Source organism: Gymnoscopelus microlampas, assembly GCF_963454915.1.
Source record: "Gymnoscopelus microlampas genome assembly, chromosome: 23".
Classification (NCBI taxonomy): domain Eukaryota; kingdom Metazoa; phylum Chordata; class Actinopteri; order Myctophiformes; family Myctophidae; genus Gymnoscopelus; species Gymnoscopelus microlampas.
Window position 1 is genome coordinate 17,199,290 of NC_139960.1, and position 21,179 is coordinate 17,220,468.

Consider the following 21,179-nt stretch of genomic DNA (forward strand, 5'->3'; position numbering starts at 1 on the left):
ACTTCCAGGACAACATGTACCACGGCACAGGGACCTACACCTTCCCTGATGGCTCCAAGTACACAGGCCAGTTCAGCAGGAACAGGTGAGGACCCGGACAACCAGTGGTGGAAAATAGCTACAGTACATCGAGTACTCGAGTACTGTACTTAAGTACAATTTTGAGGTATTGTTTTACTTTACTTGAGGATTTCCAATTTCCAATGCTTTTACTTCTACTCCGCTACATCTCAGAGGCAAATATTGTACTTTTTACTCCATCACTATTGTTTGACCACTTTATTTACTATAGTTACTTTGTGGATTTAGCTTACAAAACATACACACAACTTCAACCCTTAAAACTTTGGCTATTTGAAAATAGCCAATCTACAAGCTCACAACGCGTCGCGTTGAGCAGGGACCCCCACTACATATTGTATAAAATTGTGTTGCAGATTCAAGTTTTTCATAGATTTCATAGATAGCTGGATGCATGTGTGTAAAAAACATATATAATATTCATAATACTTTCAGTAAAGTTAACCTTTAAACCCTCTGAACTTGGTCTGCTCTTTTTACCTCTACACTGACTGAAAATAGCAGATCTACAAGCTTGTGAGCTTGTAGATCTGCTATTTTCGGCTAATGTTCCCCACCACACAAAGATTTGGCGGACCCCCTGTGGTAACTCTGAGGACCCCCTGTTGAAGACTCCTGTTATAGTGTATGAGTTCTTCTGTGTTTCAGGTTGGAAGGAGATGGAGGGTTCACAGACACACAGGGACTGGTCTGGATTGGAGAGTTCCACGGCAAAGCAGCGCTGGGCCTTAGGCTGCAGCACAACATGGAGTGAATCACCCTTAGGTTGGGCCCACACTGGGCCTCAGGCTGCAGCACTACATGGAATGATTCACATTTAGGCTGGGCCCACACTGGGCCTCAGGCTGCAGCACAACATGGACTGATTCACACTTAGGCTGGGCCCACACTGGGCCTCGGGCTGCAGCACAACATGGAGTGAATCACCCTTAGGCTGGGCCCACACTGGGCCTCAGGCTGCAGCACATCATGGATATCAGCAAGTGGAAGACGTACTCACAATTTTTACTTAAGTAAAAGTATCAGTAACTGCAATGTAGAAATACTCTGTTACAAGTAAAAGTCCGGGATTCAAAATTGACTTGAACATGAGACTTGACTTGACGTGAAAGTACAAAAGTAGTGGTATCAAAATACCAAAGGTAGTAGTGTATACTCATTATGCAGAATGTCCCGTTTCACAAGTTTTCAAATTTCAAATTGTATAAAGATCTTTTGAAAATAGCAGATCTACAAGCTCACAATGCGACACATTGTGAGCTTGTAGATCGGCTATTTTCAAATGGCCGAAATGTATGTGTATCGAGCGGAAAGTAGCCAATCTACAAGCTTGTGTGACATCAAGCGAAGCACGCTCCATACCCCAAGGGCCGTAATGGAAATACGTTCTCAGGCTTGTCTGTGTTTAATACTTTTGACAGATATGGGAGAAAAACAAACGTTGTATGGACATATGCATTTTTGTCAATAAAACATCAATACAGTCAGTCTGTATCGTCTTCCTAATTCAAATATAGTAAAATCAACAGGAGGTTGGCTTTTTTTCTTTTTTAAATGCAAGGTCGGGTTTGGTCATGTTATACAAATGCAATTTTGTCACGTCCACAAAGTACTGTGCTAACAACAACGATGGAAATAGTAATAATACCAAGACAAACTATGATAAGGTAAGAATACAAAATAATAAGAAGCCTTCAACAATAGCCATAGCCCTTTAGCTGTAGAAAGACACGTGTGTATGCTAACAGAAAAGCACTTACTTAATATACTACAAGTATAGAAAATAGTCACAATAGTAGTCACATCAACATAACACATGTGCAAGATTGTATCTATATATTATATAACAGCAATAACAACAGTTTACCTGTATTTTTTAAATACAGCAGCGGTGATAACATTCAACAGTATATGTACAACAGTACGTTTGTTTGTGTTTGTTAATATGTACTAAAATAGTTACTTTGAGGCCTGTTTCACCATGCAATGCAAGTCAACAGAATATTTGAATATCAATCTCTAATCAACATTATTGCTATTGCTAATAAGATATCTCATCAATATTTGTAGTTACATCATGGCTACACAATCCAAATCTCTTCCAAATGTCATTTAGCTTTAAACACATTTGTTTGAATTCCACCCTTACACTGTCATTTCAAAGCCCTCATTCACACAGGGGGTTTGAGACCCTGTGACTCTGTCCTGAGGGATAAGGGCGGTCATAACCTGACACAGCCTACATGGAGCTCTGTTCATCAACTTAAGGAGGTTCCTCCTGAACTTCCTCCCTACACAAAAATACAGGAGGGGGTTGAGATAGATGTGAGAGTAAGCAATGGCCTCTGTGATTTGTAAAGTCAATGTGATTGTCTTGCTGCTTTCACATTCTGTGTAGACATGAAGTAACTCCAAAGCTTTGAAGAAGGAAGCAACATTATAGGGCGTCCAGCAGCAGCAAAACACAGCTACAACAACTAAAACCAAGCGGATTGCTCTTTGTTTCATAGGTGTTGGGCTCAATCGGAGAACACAAATTATCCTGGTGTAGCAAAAACCCATGATGGCCATCGGAATTAGTAAGCCTAGAATGTTCATTTTGAAAAGGCCGAAGATACCCCAGCGGTGCCTTTCGTATGGTGTGGTACCATTCTCAGGAGTGTATAAAGGAGCACAGAATATATTTTTGCTCGAATCTGGGGCCTCCTGTACCTGAAGAAAAATCAGTTCTGGAAACGATGCGAGAAATCCAGCAAACCATATAACAGCAGCTACATAGTCATTCCAACAGAGCGTGTTCGTGTTTTCAGTGCAAAAAATACGTGCACTATAGCCAGGTAGCGGTCAACGCTCATCAGGATGATGAAAAAGATCCCGCAGTAAAAGCCAATAAGGTAAGCACCGAGGACCACCTTGCACATAGCATCCCCAAATGGCCACTGGTCCCGGGCTTGGTGGGCTAGGAAGGGAAGGGAGCACACTAGGAGAAGGTCAGCGAGGGCCAGGTTGAGGAGGCACACATCAGTCATGGTACGGATCCGCTCCCCAAATATTTTGACCCAGAGGACAAACACATTCCCTAGAAATCCCAGGACAAAGAAGAGAGAATAGAGCACTGGAAGAAAGTAGGATCCATGATGTTCATATTCACACGGGGTGAAGACTCCATCGATGTAAGGGTAGTAATCATAGTCAATAGAGGATTCACTGGTAGCCATGGTAGGTGATCTAAGAGAATGCCAGCAGGAAAATAGTAGGTATTAGGTGCATTTTATAATGAAAGGCTTCAGTATATTGGGTCAGTTTTTGAAAGAAAACTACATAACCTAGGATATATAGAGCTGTGTAGAAAATATGAATTATTGTGTCTCAACATTGCTACATAATGCGTCCATTTCAGATTACTGTTTAGACTCAGGAAACGTTTATGTTTTTTCAGGGAGACCTGCATGAGCTGATGCATGTAAAACATAATTAAAAATAACTCATATTTTTCAAATTCTCAAAACATACAAATTCAAATTTTAATGTGTGTGTGTACACAGTCATAAAAATATATAAAATAAGAATCCAGGCTCGGCCGATGCCCCCTCAGCATCAATCGGTGACTACCTATCCACCAATGCCCAGACCCAGGCCCTCTTTGGTTAAACTTACCACTGGTCACTGATGGTGAATTTAACTCCGAGATATGCACTGAAGAATTTCAAACAAATGTTATTGCAAGTCGTGCAAGAGAACATGTCTAGAATGCTCAGCTAAATACATCAGAAGACATTTACCACAACAGTAAATTAGAAACAAAAGAGGTTTTCCGTTCATTTAACAAGGAGACGGACATTGCCGGACTTACTCGTTAAAATGCATCTTACTCCCCATCACCCATGAAGCTCGTCCAGATACACAAACGGAGGGAGAATAAGGCCATTTAAACCGGGAGTGCCAACTCGCTCAGCACTTCAACCACCAAAATAAATACATACATAGATAAAACCACACCCTGTAACAACTCACATCATTCCCAGGGCTAACTCCCATGACCCCCCGCCCCCCCTCCCCCTCCCCCCCAGGTGGGAAGTCCTGCATTATTTATACATTCTTTTAGAAAATATCACTCAAAACTAATTGAGGTCAAGATGTACAGACAGTGAAACAGATACAGTACACAGTCAAACTAAAGAGAAACTTAAATATTTACCAGTCATTAAGCTGATAAGTATCCGTCATGGTACGGAGCCATTCCCCAAACATTTTGAACCAGAGAACAAACACATTCCCCTAGAGATGCTGGGAGGAAACGTCTTCCCCTGGACAAAGACGTGTCCTACCAGGCTCCATAGCAAGCTCCAGGAACCTGGGCCTGGACTTCCTGACGGACCGCCCCATGGTGGTGAGAGTGGGTGGGCCGTACTTCCTCCACACTGAGTCTCAGCATGGGGGTAATACTCCAACCTACGAATGTGTGGCGACCAAGAGCCCAGCATTGTAGCCTGGAACCAGACGAATCTGCGAGTGCAAAAAAGATTTGCACTCTGGGATTTGGGTCTGGCACCGCTCCATAGAGAATCCATTTCCTGTTCCAGAAGACGTGGGGCACCAATCAGGGCCCAGTATTCGAATATGGGCGACTGTAATTGGTAGTTGGTTGTAGGTCTAACCAATTGTGTCGAGGGACATTGTTTTGATCCCGCCCCTTGGGAAACAAAACGTCCTCATGGAAGCACCAGACTCATATCCACGCAGTGATATAGTCTAGCTACGCCAGGCTACCAGCATTGGCCTTTGAAATTGAGTCTATATAGGAAGTTCATATCACAAATATATCACAAATATATCACAAAATAGCCGTAGCCTATAGTTGCTTCTTTTGAGTTATCATAGACTTGGTTGCTCATTTCTCTCGCAGAATCTGGCAACACTGGTTAACACCGTCTTGCCCGTTTACATGGAGACGCGAGGCGCAGCGTTTTCAAAGAATTCCACTCTGGAAGGAGCGTTTTCAATCCCTGATAACACCGTTGCCTTCTAAAGTACGGACGGCACATCTGATACTTTATTTTGCCGTTTTCTGTAGAGACCGTTGTCGTGTAAACAGGGCCTAAGTTGATCCCTGACTTGTGTATTTTACAGGGTGATGATCGGTGTGCCCAAGAGGACTGGCCCACGGCGAGCCCGATCCCCTACTTCCTGAACTGGGGACCATAGGACCCTGACCCTGAGCTGCTGCCCGACCTTGGCCAAGAAGGGAATGGCCTTCTGACTGTGAGCATGACTTTTAGTGCAGTTTGGATGCTGCCCAGGGGGCGTCATTTGGGGGTCACAGGGGATGATCACATTTAACCAGTGGTGGAAAAAGTTCTTTTTACTTAAGTAAAAGTATCAACACTGCAATATAGACATACTCTGTTACAAGTGAAAGTCCGGAAAAAGTATTAATAATATAATTCAAAATTAACTCGAGTAAAAGTACAAAAGTATTGGTGTCATTTACTCAGTATGTACTCACAAGTAAGACGCGCGAACGCTGGAAGCGAACGCAGCTCCAAAATATTGTGTATTTACGGACTTCAAATGGCCGAAATGGTTAATATATGTTTTGTAATAATAATCAAAATCTACAAAGTAACTAGTAACTAAAGTGTAAAAAAAATTGTAGTGGAGTAAAATTATAATATTTTCCTCTGAGTGTGGAGTACAAGTAAAAGTACAGACAATTGGAAATACTCCAGTAAAGTAAAAAAGACTTCAAAATTGTACTTAAGTAAAGTACTTGAGTAAATGTACTTAGTTACTTTACACCACTGCATTTAACCTCAAATTCACTATATCTTTTCTTTATTTGTAGCACTGTCTGGCATTCAAACCAACCCATCGCATCTCTGCCTTCTCTGATTTTGCCTTTACTCCACTACAGATATTTGAAAACTTATCCAGGGGAGTTCCAGGGGGGCCCCCAGCTAAATTATTGATAGTTAGGAACCAAATGGACCCTTACAGCCATACAGGTCTGTAACTCTGAGAGTGTACAGATGGAACAAAATGGACCCTTTGACTACAGGCCTGTAACTCTGAGGGGTTAGTGGCCTAATGCATACCAAACTGGGGTTTCCTTGAAATGAAAAGGTTTGATAAACACTGGTGTAGAATGTGTATCCTTACCTCATAGCCGTGGCTGGGACATGTTGGGCCTATTAATGGGGAGTGTTTTGAGTGTGAGTAACAACAGTAACCTGAGGGCATGTGGAGTGTGGTTCCTTCTTGTCTGTCTGTCTGTAGCTGTCCTCACCAGTGACTGAGGAATTACGTTGTGAACTGCTGCCTGAGAAAACTCCTCCGAATAATTGATCAACTTGCTACAATATTGACGTTGTGTTCAACTGAATTCAAATACTGCGTTAGATAATAATAGCTCAAACCATAGACTACTGGTTTTGGAACCGGGCTTTGATTCCCATCCGTAGGAGGACATCACCACAAGCTATTTTAATCAGCAGCACTGTCAGGTGAGACTTTTCACACACACACACACACACACACACACACACACACACACACACACACACACACACACACACACACACACACACACACACACACACACACACACACACACACACACACACACACACACACACACACACGCTGGGTCACTCTCAGGGTGCTGGCCTGTCGATGTCCATCGTTGGTGGTGCGCCTTTCCATACAAATATTTTGCCGGCTGTTAACTGCGTCATAGTAACTTTACACAGGATGTGAACATTAGCCTTTAGACTAGAGATAGGCTGAACTTTCCAGATATGAGTAGGGCCTAATAATTGTTGTTATGCGGCTGGTGGCTGGTGAACAATAACGTTTCTAGTCAGTCTGACTGTGATACCTTATTTGGTTTGGAATGACATTTAAAAAAAAGTTTTTAGATTTTGCATCGGAATATCTTTCTGGAGTTTTTTGTTTTGTTTTGTTGAGGAGACACTGAGCAGAGGTGTTTGTGCCCCCACCGCCCTCACACTGATAGAGCCGAGGCGTGATGTGAGCCTTCTCTGAGCTCTCTCCCTTTTTTTTGTGACTGAGTGAGTGTGAGGTTATATTACTGCTCCCTCAAATAAACCTAATTTCTGTGAGCAGAGCTGATAAATATATTTAATTTATATATAAAATAAATGTGTTTATGTGAAACTTAGGTTGAATAGAGATGGAGCCAGTCTTGCCTAATTTGACCAGAATGTGTCTTTTTGGCTTTAAGATTTTCTTTATGAAATATTGCTTAGCTACAACCTGTAGTAACTTTAGTTTGACAGCTGGGTGTGATGCAAGCCTAGGTTACACGTTGTATTTATTTATTTATTCATTGTGATTGAAGCGCTGAGCATGAGGTTTTACTAATTCTTCCCTTTTTTATGTGCATCAATGCAAGTCTCCCTGAAAACACCTACATCCTTTAAACAGCAGTCTGGAATGAACACATTAGAGACTCTTGAAGCACAATCCTTAATATTTTATACACAGCTCTATATCTATGTTGTTTTCTTTCAAAAACTGGCCCAATATACCTAATTATAAAATGCACCTAATCCCTTCTCTTTTCCTGCAATTACTCTTAGATCACCAATGGCAGCCAATGAATCCTCTTTCGAATATGAAGACTACAGGGACAACGATGGAGGCCTCAGCACGTGTGAATATGAACATTATGGATCCTACTTTCTGCCAGCGCTCTATTCTCTCTTCTTTGTCCTGGGATTTCTAGGGAATGTGTTTGTCATCTGGGTCAAAATATTTGGGGAGCGGATCCGTAGCATGACTGATGTGTGCCTCCTCAACCTGGCCATTGCTGACCTTCTCCTAGTGTGCACCCTTCCCTTCCTAGCCCACCAAGCCCGGGACCAGTGGCTGTTTGGGGATGCTATGTGCAAGGTGGTCCTCGGTGTTTACCATATTGGCTTTTACTGCGGGATCTTTTTCATCATCCTGATTAGTGTTGACTGGTACCTGGCTATAGTGCACGTATTGTCTGCAACAGAAACAAGAACACGCTCTGTTGGAATGACTTTAGCTGCTGTTATATGGTTTGTTGGATTTCTATCCTCTTTTCCAGAACTGATTTTTCTTCAGGTACAGAAGTCCCCAAATAAAGAATTATTCTGTACCACAACATACAGCACAAAGCACTTCTGGGGTATCTTTGGCCTTTTCAAAATGAACATTCTAGGCTTACTGATTCCGATGGCCATCATGGGTTTTTGCTACACCAAGATCATTTGTGTTCTCCGATTGAGCCGAGCATCCATGAAACAAAGTGCAATCCGCTTGTCTCTTGTTGTTGTAGCTGCGTTTTTCTGCTGCTGGACGCCCTATAATGTTGCTTCCTTCTTCAAAGCTTTGGAGTTGCTTGATGTCTACACAGGATGTGAAAGCAGCAAGGCAATCAGATTGACTTTAAAAATCACAGAGGCCATTGCTTACTGTCACAGCTGTCTCAACCCTCTCCTGTATTTTTGTGTAGGGGGGAGGTTCAAGAAGAACCTCCTTAAGTTGATGAACAGTGCTCCATGTAGGCTGTGTCAGGTTATGACCACCCTTATCCCTCTGGACAGAGTCACAGAGCCTGATAATCCACAAACCCCCTGTGTGGATGACAATTGTGAGGATTCAATTGCATTACAACAAATTGAATGCAATTCTATAAATTAATTAAATTCATTTACAAATTTACTTTCATTTTCATGACCACCTTGTTTTTTTGGGCGGTGCAACCGCCCCTATATGACCCCCCAACCCTGCGCTGTGATTGGCCACCATTGTACCCCCCTAACCCTGCACCGTGATTGGCCACCATTGTACACTGGTTGACTCTATTCAGGACTGTGATTGGCTAGTGAAACACATGACACATGTGCAGTCCTATAAATAGGACTGTGCACTTAAAAAAACACATTTATGTTTTTTTTTTAAAGTGAATCACCCACTGTGATGACCACTGTGACCACACCGCCCACTTCACACTGGGTGTGATTTTTGGGGCGGTGTAACCGCCCCCTATAAGTGAGGTTTGGACACTGACCAATCCTGCACCGTGATTGGCCAATAGTCTACAACGCAGTCTACAACGCTAACCCTTCCACAGTCAATGCAAATCTATACTTTTGCAAAGTCAGCCAATCACATTACAGCTAGTGTCATCACCACTAGCTGTAATGTGATTGGCTGACTTTGCAAATTCAGGACTGTGATTGGCTAGCGAAACACATGACACATGTGAAGCCCTATGAATAGCAGTATGGACTTAAAAAATCACACCCAGTGTGAAGTGGGCGGTGTGTGGTCATGACAACATGACTCACTTTAAAAAAAGGATAAATTACTTTTTTTAAAGTCCATACTGCTATTCATAGGGCTGCACATGTGTCATGTGTTTCGCTAGCCAATCACGGTCCTGAATTTGCAAAGTCAGCCAATCACATTACAGTTAGTGGTGATGACACTAGCTGTAATGTGATTGGCTGATATGAAAAAAGTATCGATTTGCATTAACAATGGAAGGGTTAGGGGGTACACAAATGTTTTGGTCGGTGTCCAAAACTCACTTATAGGGGGCGGCTACACCGCCCCAAAAAAACACTTTTATGTTTTTTTTTTAAGTGAATCACTTCCATCACTGTGATGACCACTGTGACCACACCGCCCACTTCACACTGGGTGTGATTTTTTAAACAATGTGGCATGTCCAAAGATATGGTTTTCTATCTGGGCTTTGTAACTTAATATCGTAATAGTGTTCCAGACATGGTCAGCTGTCTTCTGTAAACGTATATTCCATCAGTACCAACTGTAGTTTTGTTTTGTTACTCATAATACAAAGCCACTTTCATTTTCTATGCTTGTACCTGGAATGGATAATTCTGATGAACAGAATCAGTTTGGTTTTGTTTTGAGACCCTTTCATTTTCTAACTCTCCTTAAGCAGCAGAGGTTGTAATAATGAAAGGTAGTATAAGTGACATTTTATTGTTTAAATAAAAAAGAGTGTTAAATAGCTCTATATTCTGATAGTAATCATTGCAATATAGAGTGTCAATAACAGGGATATTCCTGTCTCTCCAGCTCTTAAGTAAACAGAAAATACATTTTCAGGTCGGGATAACAATTTCATCCAGAGAGAACTCATAGGATACAGGATAAACAAGTGAAATTGGAGGTGATGAAACAAATAAATGAGCAGACAATAATTGAACTGGAACTCAAGTTGATAAATTATCTTTTTCCTGATTAAATGAAATTTTAACCTGCCTGAAATTGTCTGTTAACTAAAGAGATGTAGAAACAGGGAGACCCCTGTTACTGAACAAACACTTATAGCGATGATAACTATCAGAATAATTTTGTATACAAAAAAACATGTTTTTAACTGTGTAACTTTTTCAAATAATCAAAAGTTTAAAAATATATATTCAAATGTGTGTTTTTGTTTGTTTGTTTGTTTGTTTGTTTGGTTTATGTATTTTGACAACTTCTCTATTACAATTTTTTGTGTCATTTCTGTTGTTTTCAGTAAGCAACAAATTGAATTGAATTATATACATTAACTAAATAAATCAACTACCGGTAATTTACTTTCATTTTCATGACCACTGTTTTGAACAATTTGGCATGTCCAAAGAAATGGTTTTCCATGGGCTTTGTAACTTAATAACATCTGTGTTTCAGGCGTGGTCAGCTGTCTTCTGTATTTTCCATCAGTACCTACTGTGGTTTCATTTTGTTACTCATAATAAAAAAAAACACTTTCATTTTCTCTTCTTGTACCTGGAATGGATAATTTCGTAATATCCATGAACAGTAGAGTTTTGTTTTGAGACGCTTTCATATTCTGACTCTCCTTAAGCAGCAGAGGCTCAGGAGGTATTGTATGTAATGTATTAATGTATGTTGTAATAATTGCAAAGTTACTGGGTCAAACAGCTTTATATTCTGATAGTAATTATAGTGTTAATAACAGGGATCTCCCTGTCTCTCCAGCTCGTAAGAGGTGAGTGCTCTATACCGACTGAGCTACCCTATCAAATATACTTCAAAAACCAAAGTAAAAGTACTCAATATTTTCACAATTTGTAAAACTCTTTCAAAAAGAGCCAATATACAGGCTCACAATGTGTGACCATGACAGATTGTGAGCTTGTAGATTGGCACTTTTTTAATAGCCAAAGTATAAAATAGGGCTTAAGTGGTATATTTTGTAATAATAATCTAAATCTGTAAAGGAACTAATAACACATTGCTCAACTGTAGGCCTACATGTATTGACTGGTGAATGGTTCAGCACTACCGACGATGGACAGCGACAGGCCAGCACGCTGTGACCCAGTAGCCTTTATGTGTGTAATGGTAAATAGTTTAATTATATAACGCCTTTATCCAAAGCCCTTTACAATGTGCATTACATTCACAAACACACACACACATTCACACACTGACGGTGGAGGAAACAATGCAAGGCACCAACCTGCAATTGCACCGGCTTCGGATGCTTGGCAATTAGGGGTTCAGTGTCTTGCTCAAGGAAACTGCGACACCAACTCTGGGGGAGCCCGGGCTCAAACTGGGAACCTTCCATTTCCCAAGTGGCCGCTCTACATAAATCAAAGCAGATCGTCTCTCTCTCTCTCTCCACACACACACACACACACACACACACACACACACACACACACACACACACACACACACACACACACACACACACACACACACACACACACACACACACACACACACACACACACACACACACACACACACACACACACACACACACACACACACACACACACACACACACACACACACACACACACACACACATAGATAGATAGATAGATAGATAGATAGAGGGGGGGGGTAAGCTTCACCCTCTCATTTCATAGGCAGCATAATATACAATTTCTATTTCAATATTGTATAATCAAATATATAACCCAAAGTCCAAATGTTTTCATATGGTTTATTAAGCAACTCTAATATTCTAATTTGTCATTCTATTGAATAATGCCTCTATGGATCAGTAATTGCACATTCCCCCGAACTCCTTCAACAAGTATTCACCTAGACTAGAGATGTGGAGACCTTTACAATAAAAGCACACATAGTAGTAACATCCATACAACACTAAACATGTCTGGTCAACTACCAGAATGACAACATAATAAACAGTATTATCAATGATTGTGCATGTTCCGGCATTGTATAAAGTAACGTTTTGTATTGCAAAAATCGTACGCTGACCAGACAATAAAACACATACGGCCATGACCATGGCCCACACGAGGCAACGATGAAGAAAATAAATTCAAAAGTCAAAATCATGGCACTCAACTTTGGCACAAAATGCAATGAAACAAATGTCTGAAACATGACATATATAACTTCATATTCAGCCATTATTCACCGACTGCATGAATGTGTGGCAATACTCCTACAGTAGTCTACACAGTAAATGTTCAGTGCGTCAGTTATTATATAATAGGTTAAGAATGTGACAACAATTTGTGTATTATTCACACATACAAGTAGTGAGCTAGACATTAGCAAGGAAACGTTTTAAAACTTTCACAATATATCATCATCATAAACCTGAGAATCTAGATGAACATTATACAATATTCATTTTCAAAGAACTGACCCTCCAGAAAAACAGCTTATATAATGAACAAACGTGGAATAAAATCCAACGTTGGGTGTGAAAAAAAACCTACACAGCTTTAAGTGTGCCAGAAACATTGCTCTGCATCGTGAAGGAGAACCAATCCAAATGTTTAAAAAAACAGCTTTTTTGGATGGCAGAATCACTCGTAGATTGTCTTTATAAAGATCTACTGTCTCGGTCTGTTCGAAGATGATACGCCAAAACTCAACCCAGGGGGCTCAAACCTACGGATAGTGTTGGCTCTCTTCGACTACAAAAGGGTCCAAGGCAATCCAGAACCCTCCGTAACCTGAAACCTTCCAGAACCAATGAAGTTCTGTGATGGCTTTTTGTTTACGTTTCAATTATAACCAAAACCAAGGGGGAGGTACGCGCAAAAAAAGTTCTGAGTTCTGTGTTCCCAGGACTTCTGCATCGTAGCTTACAACACCGTTTATAACAGTTAACTCTCGCTATCAATGTTAGTTAATCTTACATAAAATGTCTTGTTTCCACGTTAATGTTTATCATCGACGTGGAAGAAAAATATGCCTTCCAAGGCATCTAAGCAAACATGTGCTGCAGCTACAAAAGTCAAGAAAAAAAGTGTTCAGCCCTTCCTTTTTCGTGGAGAACAAGGAATTAATAGAAGGCTGGAGACGTAGAATGTGATACTTCTGAAACAAATAGTAGGTTCAGAACTTTGATCTGGGCCCCAGGAGACACAGAGTCCCCAGAAGTCAGGCTTATAGTACCACCTCCTGAGCAGGGCCATTAGGTTCTGAGAACCTTATCTGAAACCGAGCCATAGCGTATGGAAACAAACACAGAACGCATGAAATACGTTTCACAGCACCGCTCGCTTAGTTCTTGCAGTCGAAAAGAGCCATTTGACACCTCTGGCTTAAGCCAAGCTTCAGGACCAAAACAGTTCAAAACCAAACCAGATGATATGGGGGAGAAACGTGCTCTGTGCTTTTCCGTGTGCTTTAGAACATTCCAGGATATTTAGTAGTAGTAGTGATGCGTGGGTCTGCTTTTCTCCTTTTTTTTTTTTTGGAGAGACCTACCCGACCCAGCCAACCCAAAAAAAAATCTGTTAATAAATTACCGCCAACCGACCCAAACCATTACTTTACGTGGGTAGGGCTGACCCACCCGCCTGAACCCGCAATTGCATCTGAAGCTCATCAGATCCCGCGGGGCACTGCGGGTTGTGAGTAGACCAGCGCATCACTACTTAGAGGACTTCTAATATACGCTTTGTCACACAACCGTGAAGCTTCATGAAAACAACTAATCTTTGAACGATAAACGTGTCGGTGTGTCGATATAAACATGCGACGGAGTATACTGCAAATTAAGCTTAAAAAAGATCAACCTCGAGAACTCTGCGTAGGTAGTTTAGGGTGAGGAAAGTAAACAAAAGCACCGTTTTCTTTTGTGTGACGACTCTGTTCTTCACCAGCAAGAGCGGCAGAATGCTCGCCAAGGCCACGTGGAAGCTCAGTGGTTTTATTGTGCTGTTGTCAGGGCGGGAGGACGGAAGTGCGAAGCATGTGGGGGCCGGGACCAATGTTGAGAGTGGTTACTGCATCGTCATTCACAGCGTCATTTGAACCAGTGGTTCTCAAAGTGGGGTCCGGGGGACCCCCGGGGGTCCTTGAGGGGATCCCCAGCAAAGTTATTGATAGTTAGGGACAAAATGGACCCTTACAGGTCTGTAACGCCGACAGTGTACAAATGGAGCCAAATGGACCATGTGTACACTGTCATATAAATGACAGTGTACAAATGTCTGGTGCGCGTTAGGCCTACCAGACTGTCCTGTAAATAAAGACGTTTTGCGTTGAGAACCACTGATTTTAACAATCTCATGGCTACTCCAGGTTAGAATTGCAATCGAACAAAGTCTCTCTCGATGGCATCACAGATAAGAGTCTCAGCGCACTGGGTTTTGCTCTGAGAGAGTCGGTCGTATTTGAAGATATTAACTGAAATTCCAGCAAGCTTCTCCTGGTCTTCCCAATAACCATCACACTGTCCTCACATACATATCACAAGCAACTCATCACTTATAGACAGATATTAGGTTTTTGGTGCTACAAGCATCACTAACACATTCCAAAGAATCCCCCCCCCCTCCCCCGCCCCCCATTATTATTAACATTATCAAAATTACCCTGGTTTTATTCTCAATCGTTTCCAAAACGTTCTTTTGTTTTTTCTTCTCAACAAAATACACCAAAATAAAACTCACTCTGCCACTGGCAGATTGACACAAAATAAAACACAATGTTTGCAGTAAAAATGAACAGACCCCACCCTCAACCCCCACACAAAAACTAAACAAAACAAAAAACATTCACACATGTTAGAACCAAATGCAAAAATTCTAATCAGAACCAAAGCAATTAATTTACAATGTCTTTATCTTTATAAAACGGACATAAAACCGCGTACGAAGAGATAAATATTCATCAGTTAGATAGGACGCAAACTTAAAGGAGCACTTAACCTATTTTCAACCTCATCTTCATAAAACTGGTCCTCACTAATGATCATTATGAGATGGCGCAATCTCCTTCCACTCACTCCTCGTCTCAGAGGGCGGCTGTGGACAGTTCAAAAAACCTGCCTACCAATGACATCATCGGTGGGGTTTCTGAGCCAATGGAAACTACAGCCTTTCTCTACCTGGGAAATTAGGATGCTAAAATAGAAGACGTTGTTCTTGCATCAATATTACAATAATAATAATACGTTTGAAATCCTGTTTGGAATTACCACTGATGATATCACCTAGCCTGGTTCCAGACCATAGACCCCGCCCACTCTCTGAGTGGCCTGCCCCTCTTAGTCTGGTGTTGAAATGTGAGCCTAGGATTTATTCGGTACAAAAAGTACCGTCCAATGAGAGTCGGAGGTGGGGGTGGCCAATCAGCGAATATCTGCTAAAACAAGCTGTGCGATGACGTCAGATGTAGGCGGATCCGTGGATCTCTTGTGATTGGTTTAGGGAAATTTGAATCCCCTCCTCCTTGTAATCGCCGACACTGGAGCCAATTTCAGACTGAAGCTCCAGGCAGCTTCAGGCTGATAATCAGACTAGATATCACTAGGCAGGTTCCTGAAGTGTTCACAGCCCTCCTCTGAGACACAGGGTGAGTAGACAGAAATGGTGCCATCTCATGATGAGCCTTAGTGAGGCCCAATAATATGAAGATAGGGTTGAAAATGTAAGTGGTCCTTTAATAATAAAAGGGGCCAAAACGCCCTCCTCTGTTGTGGTGCATTTGCTTTGTAACAAGGGGTGTGGGTGTTGCTTCTGGATCGGCCAGTCAGGTACATGTATGCTCACAGTAGTCATAGGCACGTTTGTGTCGTGTTCAGAGCGTGTGTGTGTGTGTGTGTGTGTGTGTGTGTGTGTGTGTGTGTGTGTGTGTGTGTGTGTGTGTGTGTGTGTGTGTGTGTGTGTGTGGCATCTACGTTTGTGCGTCTTGTTTGTGAGTCAAAGGAAGGAGCACCCCCCTCCACATACAATTTTCTATCCTCAACCTCAGTCCTTTAACCCGCCTTCCTTCTATCTATCAAGGCCTGGGCAATATGGATGAAATAAAATATGACATTTGTGACCGAATACCTCAATATCAATATTGTGACGATAATATAAAAATTGTGACGATAGAATCGATATTGTGACATTATAATTCTTTTTTCTCTCCATTTGATCTGATAAAAACAAATGTATTTTCACAATTTCTTAAAACATTTGTATAAAACTAAGTGAACACTCAATGTAATGTCACGATATTACGATTTCCAAAATCCATACATCTACTGTAGCCTTATATCACGATATCGATAGAACATCGATATATTGCCGCGGTCTACATCCATCCATCCCTCGAATCTGCAGCAGGCCCCTCCTCCCTCTAACGCAGTAGTTCTCTCTCCCATCACTGGTACTACCCCCCCCCCCCCCCCCCACCCCCGTCCTCTCTCCCATCACTAGTACTACCCCCCAGTGGTGGAAAGTAGCTAAGTACATGTACTGTAATTTTGAGGTTTGTAATTTACTTGAGTATTTCCTATGTTCAGGTACTTTTACTTCTACTCCACTACATCTCAGAGGCAAACATTGTACTTTTACTCCACTACAATTATTTGAAAACTTTAGTTACTAGTTACTTTGCAGATATAAATTATTGCATTACAAAACATACATTAACCACTTTAGTCCTACTTTATACCTAGGCTATTTGAAAATAGCAGATCTACAAGCTTGCATCGCGACGCGTTGTGAGCTTGTAGATCTGCTATTTTCAAACATTTCAGTACTTTTACTTCTGGCACTTTAAGTACATTCCGATACCAATACTTTTGTAATTTCACTCAAGTAAATTCTGAACACCAGACTTTAACTTTTAACAGAGTACTTCAACATTGCTAGTATTGATACTTAACACATTGAGTGGCAGGTATTATCAGCCAAATCATCCTCAGAGTGCCAGCGTTTTTACCGTGTCTCGGCGATGTTTAGACGGCTGTTGAAAGCCACAACGAGGACCCGGGCGTAAACAAAAGACCTCCGGGGCGATGGGGTACGGGCGACCGGAACAATAACATTTCTAGCGCGATCCGCCATTGCCGAGAGATCGCCCGTCGAAAATGGCTGGTTTTGACCACTGTAAAAAGATATGGAGATATGGACCTGTTTCTCAAGATCACATCATTGGGGCGGATGCAAGCAGGGTTGCCAGATCTGCTTATTATAATTTCCCTGCAAGATTTTATTTGAAAATAGCAGATCTACAATCTTGATCTACGATCTTGTAGATCTGCTATTTTCAAATAGCTGATGTACATGTTAAAGTACTCATGTGGCCCATAGTCGCTTCTTTTGAGCTGGTTTTCCTAGACCTGGTTGCTTGTTTCTCTCACAGAATCTGGCAACACTGGATGCACGTCCGTTTTTTTGGAGTGACGTCAGATCCGTCCATTCCCTTTTTTAAAGGGTCCTAGGATCATTCCTAAGTTGGGTTAGAGCGCCCCTTGTGGAGAAAAAAAAAGTGTTAAAGTAAAACATTTCAGTACTTTTTTCCACCACTGCTATCATCCCTCTCATCTCCCTTCATATCCCCTCTCCTCCTCCTCCCATCATCATCATCATCAGTGGTCCTGCAGCAGCCCGTCCCACTGGATGGGCTGGGAGAACACCTCCCTCTCCAGCCACATCTCGTAGCTGTAGTGGAAGTCGTGGGGCAGCTCCACGCGCTGGCCCAGCACGCTCTGCAGGCAGTTGTCCACGGGCGAAAACTCGCCGCCGCCGTGGCTCTGCTGCTGGTCGTAGCGGCGGCCGTTGAACTTCTCGATGCTCTCCCGCAGCGCGCACTCCTCGGCCTGGAAGTCCCACGGCCGCGCGTCAATGTCTTGGGGGGGGAGGGGAGGGGAGGGGACGGCGGGGGGGATAGGGGAAAGAGAGAGAGAGATGAGAGGTCATGTTGGCGGTTTTCTGAGGCAGTAGCCTGCCACCAGCCCCAGTGGTGTAAAGTAACTAAGTACTTTTACTCAAGTACTGTACTTAAGTACACTTTTGAGGATTTTTTTACTTTATACTGGAGTATTTCCCATTTTCAATACTTTTACTTCTACTCCACTACATCTCAGAGGCAAATATTGTACTTTTACTCCACTACAATTATTTGACAGCTTTAGTTACTGGTTACTTTGCAGTTTTTGATTATTATCGCAAAACTTACATTAACCACTTCAGCCCTATCTATATTTCAGCCATTTGAAAATAGCCGATCTATGAGCTCACAATGGAGCTAGTAGATCTGCTATCTACAACGATTTTTACACATTTTGAACTTGTGAAATGGGACATTCTGCACAATGAGTACTTTTACTTTTGTTACTTTAAGTATATTTTGATGCCAATACTTTTGTACATTTACTCAAGTAAATTTTGATTACCGGACTTTTACTTGTAACAGAATATTTCTATACTGCAGTATTGATATTTTCACTTAAGTAAAAAATGTGAGTACTTTTTCCACCACTGCATTCTGTGCATTTGAAACTATAAGATACCAGGTAAACAATGAAACTTGCATCGGTCTAAATAGCGTGCTATCTAAATGACATTCTGTACATTTGTGGTGGAGAAAAAGAGATCACAGGAGAAACAACATAAGACATGAGAACACAAGTGACTCTCTCTCTCTCTCTCTGTGACAGATACACCGATCCAGAGTGTCCCTTTTCCCTGTTTCCATGGGAACACATTCCGCTCTGTTCACCAGCGGTTGGACGCACGCACGCACGCACGCACGCGGTGTAAAGCGTCATGTAAATCACTGGTTCTCAACATCGGGTCCGGGGACCGCCAGGGTTCCCCGGACCCAAAGTACGGGTCTGTAACTCAAGAGTGTACAAATGGAACCAAAAGGACCCTTACAAGTCCATTTGGTTTGATTTGTACACTGTCGGAGTTGAATTAACACGGTCCCCGAGATGAATTATTTTATTATTTTTAATCAAATGGGGGTCCGTGGCCTAGTGCATATCAAACTGGGGGTCTTTGAAATGAACAAGGTCGAGAGTCAATGGTAATGACACCCTTGAGACATTTATTAGCACTAGACCATACCCGGTCGACGCATCCGTGGGGGGATATGCGCACATGATCTGGCAACCCGGGAGGAAGTTCGTCCCATAGCTGGGCAGCCCCGTAACCATGGCGACATTCTTTGACACAAAAGCGCTAATAAGAAGCTGAGATTTGATGAAATTGAAAAACGGGCTTCACAGTTAAGTTCAGATGGTAATGGTCAATGGCTGTGTGCAAAATCAGAGCAATTGCTCCAGCCACTGAGGAGAACCGGGTAGCTTCACCTACTCACCACAACAGAGGTTACTAGAATTACAGTAGGATTTAACCCCAGCATGCCTATATGCCTATATCTGGGGGGAACATCAGACACAAAATGGCAGATCTGCAAGCTGTGTGTGGGCTTGTCGATCTCATTTTATGCCACCTTCTGGCAAAGGGAACTACAGTTAAGCATAGTCTATTGCCGTGGTTGCCACACTTTTTAGCTCGAGACCCAAAAACTCCCCGAGACTAAAACTCGTGAAAATAGCCGATCTACAAGCTCACAACACGTTCATTCAGCCTATAAATCAGGCTGGGTTCCTCACCGTTGCCGTACGCCCAGTCGTCGTTGAGGCGGTGTCGGACCTTCTGGTAGATGGCGGACATGGTCTTCATGTTGCTCTTGCGCCACTGGCGGCCCAGGTACTTGGTCTGGATCTTCAGCAGCTTGAGCACGTACAGCTGCATCATGGCCTGCTTCACCTTCAGCGCCCTCTTCAGGATGGGAGCCGACTTGAACACCACCAGCATCTGACGGGAGAGGACAGCTCATTGGACTGGGATCTCACATGATTGATATACAGTATATACTGTATAACATATATATATATATATAATACACATATACATAGGTCACGTCTATAATGCATTACAATCACATTTATAATGCACTTACAGTGCACATAAGTATACGCGTTTCGGCTATGAGCCTTCCTCAGAGCATAGGCTCTTCCTCAAGGCTCATAGCCGAAACGCGTAAGCGTTCATTTTATTGGTGTGCCAATAAAAACAGTGGAAATGTGAGTAATTTGTCCTCCTTTTAATTGAAATGTTTGGATGTGCTACACTTTTGGATTTTTTTAAATTCCTTTTTTTGTATGTATACTGGACTTTGGGTCTAGCACTCCACTGAGAAAACCCATTGTTGATGCGCAACCTCTTTTTCTTATTTATTTGCATTATAACACTTGTTATAAATGTTTATAATCAATATGACAACTTATTACAACGTGTATAACGTATTATAAGTGTTGGTCATAATGCATTATAAGCTCAGTGGAACAGCACATTATAACTACCTGAACTTATTTGCTATAAAGTGTCTTTGATAGAAGTTGTTATGCATAATTATAAACATTTATAACGAGTGTTATGAAGCATTATACGTGCATTGTAATGCATTATGATGCATTATGATGCATTATAAATGTGATTATAATGCATTATAGACCTTTAAGTAAAGTGGTACATGGTAGTGATAATGTTCTGTTCCACTGCGTTTATAATGCATTATGGCCAGCACTTATATACGTTTTAATACTTCATAACCCTTGTTATAAGTTGTTATGATGAATAATTATAAACATCTATAACAAGTATTATAGTGCCTTATAAGTGCATTATAATGCATTATAAATGTGATTATAATGCATTATAGACGCAACCTTTAAGTAAAGTGTTACTTAATTAGTAATATGCATATTTTAATTTAAATATACAGTATAAAATCCTGAATGTTCTTTTAGAGGTGGTGTAAGT

General features: G+C 41.7%; 2 protein-coding genes and 1 pseudogene across 4 annotated transcripts in view; 1 reads left to right on the forward strand and 2 right to left on the reverse strand.

Moving 5' to 3' along the window:
- Positions 1-1,672: 1,672 nt before the first annotated feature.
- LOC311039881 (C-C chemokine receptor type 8-like) lies at positions 1,673-4,053 on the reverse strand (annotated as a pseudogene). The gene is made up of 2 exons (XR_014602950.1): positions 3,935-4,053; positions 1,673-3,309 (listed from the first exon to the last, which is right to left on the reverse strand). The product of XR_014602950.1 is annotated as a C-C chemokine receptor type 8-like (transcript).
- Positions 4,054-6,494: 2,441 nt separating this feature from the next.
- Positions 6,495-11,111, forward strand: LOC311039571 (C-C chemokine receptor type 4-like; the record flags this gene model as incomplete). Its single annotated transcript, XM_084049511.1, has 3 exons — positions 6,495-6,584; positions 7,683-8,722; positions 11,098-11,111. Exons 2-3 carry the CDS (start codon positions 7,690-7,692, stop codon positions 11,109-11,111), a joined length of 1,047 nt encoding a protein of 348 aa, XP_083905637.1. The 5' UTR covers positions 6,495-6,584; positions 7,683-7,689.
- Positions 11,112-17,932: 6,821 nt separating this feature from the next.
- strip2 (striatin interacting protein 2) overlaps positions 17,933-21,179 on the reverse strand; it is a gene marked incomplete at its 3' end in the record, with an annotated part of 47,807 nt that continues 44,560 nt past the window's right edge. For both annotated transcript variants that reach the window (XM_084049353.1, XM_084049352.1), the window contains 2 exons: positions 19,967-20,171; positions 17,933-18,192 (listed from right to left, as the gene is read on the reverse strand). In XM_084049353.1, coding sequence (XP_083905479.1) covers positions 17,933-18,192; positions 19,967-20,171 — 465 coding nt within the window. The remainder of the gene's footprint in view (positions 18,193-19,966; positions 20,172-21,179) is intronic.